The sequence below is a fragment of the Artemia franciscana genome, chromosome 1, assembly GCF_032884065.1.
Source record: "Artemia franciscana chromosome 1, ASM3288406v1, whole genome shotgun sequence".
Lineage (NCBI taxonomy): Eukaryota > Metazoa > Arthropoda > Branchiopoda > Anostraca > Artemiidae > Artemia > Artemia franciscana.
The window spans coordinates 399,132-405,889 of record NC_088863.1 but is presented as its reverse complement, the minus strand read 5'-3'; the positions used below and the strand labels follow the sequence as shown (position 1 = coordinate 405,889).

At 38.0% G+C, this 6,758-nt stretch overlaps 1 protein-coding gene and 1 pseudogene across 1 annotated transcript; both read left to right on the top strand.

Moving 5' to 3' along the window:
• Window positions 1-889: 889 nt before the first annotated feature.
• Window positions 890-1,264, top strand: LOC136033577 (uncharacterized). Its single transcript, XM_065714336.1, has one exon. It carries the CDS (start codon window positions 890-892, stop codon window positions 1,262-1,264), a length of 375 nt encoding a protein of 124 aa, XP_065570408.1.
• A 1,959-nt stretch (window positions 1,265-3,223) lies between these two features.
• On the top strand, window positions 3,224-4,288 carry LOC136033567 (actin-like; annotated as a pseudogene).
• Window positions 4,289-6,758: the final 2,470 nt, after the last annotated feature.

The window sequence follows — 6,758 nt, the reverse complement described above, 5'->3', positions numbered from 1 at the left end:
CAAAGATGATGGAAAATCAGCAATCATAAAGTCGTGTAATCTTTACATCAGAGTAGATAACCAGTGGGTCGTTCCATATTAACATGTATTATCAAAAACATACATTGAGCATGTAAACGTGGAATATTGTAATTCTGTAAAGGCAATCAAATACATATATAAATACGTCAACAAAGGCAGCAATTTGGCAGTTTTTGGTTTACAGTCGGAAATCAGTCATATCGATGAAGTTGTACAATATCAGGCTGGGAGATACATAAGCAGTAATGAAGCTGTGTGGTGAATTTTTTTCATTTCACATACACGAACAAAGTCTAGCTGTTGTTTACTTAGCGTTACATTTACAGAATGGTCAACGTGTTTATTTTTCGGAATCCAACGTGTAACAAATAGCCCTGAATCCGCCGGATACAACGTTAACTACTTTCTTCACGTTATGTCAAAATGATTCTTTTGCAAAAAAACTGCTGTATTCTGAAGTACCTACGTATTACACGTGGAATACTAATAAAAAATCATTTGAGAGTCGAAAACGGGGTGAGTCAGTTGACGGCCAACCTAACATCTTCAAACAAACCACGATAGGAAGAATTTACACCATTGACCCCAATCAAGATGAATGCTTCTTTCTCCGCCTGCTTTTTGTTATTGTACCTGGCCCGATGTCCTTTCAGCATTTAAGAATTGTAAACGGGACTATACATGACACTTATCGTAGTACATGCCAATCTCTGAATTTATTGGAGAACGACCAACACTGGGATAATTCCATCATTGACGCTTGCGAAAAGGGTCAACTCCAAGTCAAGCTCGTACATTGTTTGGAATGATATTGACAACTCTCTCTCCTTAATCTCCTACAGAGTTATGAGACAAATACAAATTGCAAATGGCCAAGGATCTACTCTACCGAATACGGCTGGAGAAATCAGATATGACCTTTGACTTGACAACTGAAATTTATAACTGCACTTTAGTTATGATTGAAGATTTGTGCTCATCTATGCAAAACAAACTTCTCAAGTATTTGGGAATGCCTACACCTAATCGTATTGCTGCTATTTCTACATGTGTTGATTTATACACAATTGATTTATTGTCGTATGTACAAACAAATATTCCTAAGTTAACGTTTAAACAAAAAGGCATTTATGATCAGATAATGGATTGTGTCGATAACCAAGCTGGAGAAATATTCTTCTTGGATTCGCTAGGAGGTGCCGGTAAAACGTTTCTAATTAGATTGCTTCTGGCATCAGTTTGATTCAAAAATGACATAGCGTTAAACCTTGCGTCGTCCGGAATAGACGCAACGTTTCTGCTTGGTCCCGCTTTAAAATTCCCTCTGAATATGCAATCTACAGAAATTCCCACGAGCGACGAAAATTGTTGCTTACCTGCATGCGAGAATTTACTATATGAAGGATGTCTATTTTAGAAACAGGTAACAGTAAAAAAAGTAACAATAGAAAGTTACCCCTATTTCTTATTAAAAACAATTGTTTTCTATTTAATAAATAGACATATAAATGCATGTTTATAACCTTTAAAACTTGTATACCGAAAAACTTCAGTTTTTGCAATGCATTTAATTGGTTAATAATTGAATATTAACAATAAATTTACCAAGTAAACAGTGGTAAATCCTTCTTTTTTCCCAGTGCTTGCACATACAAAGGCATAGGTCTGACCGTTTATACTCTTCACCGTCAATACTCCTTTTTGTTAACTGGTCTCCAATCACTTTTGACTTACAAAAAAGACTAGAGCTTTCAATTTCTGATGTAATGAGCCCCTCCGAGGAATTTTCCAAGTGAAGAAACCCAGAATTACCCTGCAAAATTTTATTTACCAGTCTTTCTTCCTCTTTGCATGCACAATTTTACATATAGAGAGAATGTTATGGCGGGATTGTTCAGGAGTGCACAAATGTATTTCTGGCATTTATTTTAATGCTTTATTCAACCGAAGTGATTTGCTTCATAATTTAGTGATATATTTTTAAGGAGTGGAGGTAGATCTTAGTGTAGGGGGTGTTGGATTCTTAAAGCCTCTGCTGTTTCTAGGTTGGGATTAAAGGAAGATAACTAAGGCTACATTTCTCAGAGCTATAGTTGAATTGTAGCTAATGAGCCACAACCCTCCATCTCTGGACAGCAGTGGAACCCCGTCAGCGTATCTGAAAGTGGTGAAGAGGTAAAAACCCTGTTTAGCTCCACAAGGAGTGAGATGGCGGCAAATACGATCTGGGTGACCTGCAAGATTGGAGCCCCAAGCGGTAAAAAAAAATTGAATATGGCTACGGCGTCCACGGTATGCGACGTGGCCCCAATATTGGGGTGGTTGTCGAGAAGTAAGCTAACCAATCATGCTACGGCGTTCAAGGAAGGTGACTTGACTTTGAGTATGGCACCGAAGTTGAAAAATAAGCGAGCCATAACTATAGATAAGCCCTTTACCACTACTAGGCAAATTAAATCAAAACTAAAAATCGGCTGCTGGAGTGTGTGATCAGCCAAAGATGAAAATACTCAAGCCCTGCTAGCACACAATATGGAAAGATACAAAATCGATATACTCTGCCTGTGGCTCGACAAAGGTAAACTCTAAACATACAGTGCCTGTTCGGACAATACTCGTATCTTGAGTACCAGACAAATCTAATACAAAGATACCATGGGTATTTGCAAACACTGCATCGGTTATACCATTTTCAAATAGTTGCGAATCTCGATTTAGAAATTGCATCATCCAATCATACAGGGGCCTGTTGGATTTATCAAAGGATAACAGCAGAGTGGAATTCCGTTTACTTTACATACAAGAGATGAAAGTTCAAATATTTCAAATTTGAGTGGGGAATTTGTGAATGATTAATTGTACTAGTACTTTTTTCCATAATAGCTTAAAACAAGTTTTGAAGAAATTTTATAATTGATAAATAACGAATCGATTTAGGTACTTGAATTCACAGCACTATGTCGTTGATTCGTGATTTTATACGGAACGAGCAGTTTGATATCGTTTATACTAGTTTTTTAATTGCCAAAGCAACAGAATTCATAACCTCTTGTTTTCATACATGACGTATTGCCGAAGTGAGAGAGACTGTTGCATCAGTTACAGTGGCAATTACTTTTAGAAAAATGATATTGGACAAAGCAAGTTGTAGCTTTATGTCAATTGTAACATTGCTGGATTCAATTATGAAGAAGAACCTAAAACTGTGTTTTCTGCTGTAGTTGGACGCTATGGTTATCGTATGGTTGGATGCCATGGTGTTGATATAGATAGTGAATATGAAAATCAATGCCATACGTTCGTAGGTGATGACGCCCAAAGTAAAAGGGAAATTTTAGCTCTGAATCATCCAATTGAGCATGGAATTATTCAGGATTTTGACGATATGGCGAAGATCTGGCATTAAACTTTCTACCAAGAGCTTGGAGTCGGCCCAGAAGAGTACCCGGTTTTACTCACAGAAGCTCCTCTTAACCCACAAAAAAAAACGGACAAGATGTATCAGATCATGTTTGAGGGTTTGAATGTCCCAGCAGTACGTGTTGAAGTCGATTCCGTCCTTTCCCTCCGCGCTTTTAATAGGAACACTGGTGTTGTTCTTGACTGTGGTGATGGTTTCTCATCTATTGTGCCAATTTGCGACAATATTGTGCATAAAAGTACAATTTCCAGATTAAGTATCGGAGATCGTGATTTGACAGATTATATATGCAGAGTTTTAAACAAAAGAGGGTACTTATTTACTATGGCTACCAAAAGAGAGATCGTTCGCAATATCAAAGAAAATCTTTGCTATGTTGCTTTGGATTTTGAGCAAGAGATGGCTTCTCATCCCAAGCCATCAAAGGCTACGAAAAAGAGCTATCAGTTGCCTGACGGTCAGGTTATCACCATTGGTAATGAGGCATTCAGATACTCAGAAGCCTTATTCCAGCCAAGCTTCCTTCATCGAACATCTAGCGGTATTCATGAGATTTTATATAATAGTATAATGGAATGTCCTGCCGAAGAATAAAATGCTCCTTTAGATAATATTATTTTATCTGGTGGTACCACCATGTGCACTGGGTTTGCTGAGAGAATGCAGAAGGAAATTACTGCTTTCGAGGAATCCAAACGCAAGATTCAAATCATTGCTGACCCTAAGCGAAAATCTTTGGCATGGTGGGGTGGAGCTATCTTTGCTACCGAACAACAGAAAGGAGATGAATTTTATACTAAAAAAGACTACAATGAACATGGAAGACCCCCTATTCACCATGGTTAAAGGGTCCAAAAATTATGTCTTTGTGGATGACAATCCCCTATAGCCCTCGGGGAAAGGGTTGTAAACGGAATTTAAAGGTCCTGAAATTATGTCTTTGAGACATTCCCCAGACGCAAGCATATTTTTTGTTAGATAGCCTTGTTTAACGTAATTGAAAGGTCCAGAAATTATGCCTTTGATAAAGGCACATCCCTCCATTCCCCAGAACCCTCAGGGCAAGAGTTGTAATTTTTGGCCTTGGGGCATGTAAGGTATGTATAGAAAGCGTGATCATACAAACTTTGGAGATGGCTTATTGGATTCGTAATGAGAAGTTTTAGGCCTTTTTAAAGGTTCAGAGTGATTGGAAGATGGATAGCCCCTATCCCTGCCCAAACCTTGTATTTTCCCATAATGTATTTGAGAGAAATTTTGAGATGGCCAATTGTTGTTGTAGAAACTTTGAAGAAGACTCATTTGATTGCAAATTGGAAGGGCCATTGCTCTGGTTATCAGTCAAAAGTGATTGGATGGTAACAAGCCTTCCCAGGCCCATCAATAACCGATCAGGCCCATCAATAATCAGGCCCTAATAATCATGCCAAGGCCCATCAATAGCCGATGAGCAACCTTCGTTTGTCACTATATGACTGCAACATGTCACAGCTAAAAACCTAGTTCTAAAGTATTGGTTTCTGTGGGCAAAGCCTAGAGTATTTTCCAAGAAGTCACTTTGTAGTGACACGTATTATGTCCGTGCAAGTAATAGGAAAGATCAAGAAGAAAAGTTCTAGGGACACAGATGGGATGTGAGTGGCCCTACTAAACCTCAGTAGCCCCATGTTTGTTAGCCTCGTTCTTATTTGATTGCCCATGCCTGTGATTTCATATAATTTTTATTTTTAATATTTTGCCTAAGCCGTTCTCAGATGGTGAGTTACTGCTTGTGGTAAAATAGGGTAAGCTTGCAAATTTATGTAGTTCTTAGTGTCCCAAAGCAATTTCAAATATTTTTGGCAAGGTTTTCGAGTTACTTACGTATGATGAAAAAAGCGAAAATAATATGCACTGCCGTATTAATTTGGCTTCCAAAAATACCTGGGGTATACCCAAACTCAATCTGCCCTTTGCTCGTTTTAGTAGATGCGGCTTTAAATAAGGAACAATATGTTCTTGCAGGTCTCTATATAAGTCAAGCTTTCAACTCACTAATTCATGATTCGATCCTCTATGCTGCTCATTCACGTGGAGTATCTGCGGCTATAACTAGCCCTGAAGATGATATGTATGAAAAGCTTCTTGTACAAATTCAGATGTCGGATAGCCCTGATGCACTTATTCTGTTGCCAGTTTATAATGGAACAAGACAAGGATCAACTGTATCCCCTGATCCGTCCATTAACGTGGTAATAGAGCTTCAAAGTCAAGCTCTGCCAGCTTTTCAAGCTGCCAGTGTTGACGTAAGTTTAATTTGTTACGCAGATGGTACTATTGTGCCTAGCTGCACTTGTAGTCGTCAAAAGGATAATTTTATAACTTTGAGAGCTCAATATGTAAAAATAAGACTAGGTTTCAAGGCTAGCAAATCTGAAGTCGTCGTCTTTAAATGGAATGAACGTTCGGATATTTGTGTTACATACAAGATGTTACATATACAAGATTTCTGCACGCCACAAAGTTGCTTCAATTTCAAGGTTCTGTTCACTTACTAACTTCCAGCCAAAATATCACATTTCTAAATGGAAAGAATACTTACCAATAAGCTGAATTATGTTATTGTACCCTTTGTCACTTACCTGACAAGTTTAATCAGGTACTTCAGCATAAATGCAGTGGCAGCAACCCTACCAAGAGGTACTACAATCCAGAAATATTTCAAAATATAATAAGATTCTGCCAATGATGAATATCTGATCGACCCTGAACCCCTACCCTGTTCTCCACCTAAGCTTCTATTCTTGAAGCATATCTTTGAAGCGTATCAAGAGTTCATTTGTATTTTAGTCACGTCTAATCCAACCCACGATTCACCTTGACGTTCAATGATTGACCTTCCCAGCATTTGGGGGTCACTATGATTGTAAGATGTCACACTAAACAATATTGGGTACTTACGTGTTACAGCGACGATACCAAAGAGGTGGAATTAGGCTAATCTTAATGAAGTATACCAAAATATTACGAAAATATAATACTATAATAGCACAAATATGGAAAATACAACAGGGAATTATGAAACACAGGCCACCCAGAACACATTACATTACAAAACTAAGCCAAACACCCCAATATATTAAATATTTAATTGAAGTATACCTGCGTAAATAACATTTATCACGCTCAGGCTAAGCGTATCAAGAGTTCATTTGTATTTTAGTCACGTCTAATCCAACCCACGATTCACCTTGACGTTCAATGATTGACCTTCCCAGCATTTGGGGGTCACTATGATTGTAAGATGTCACACTAAACAATATTGGGTACTTACGTG

Excerpts from the sequence above, each read along its gene's own strand:
- LOC136033577 (XM_065714336.1), top strand. The coding sequence starts at position 890 with ATGGCCAAGGATCTACTCTACCGAATACGGCTGGAGAAATCAGATATG.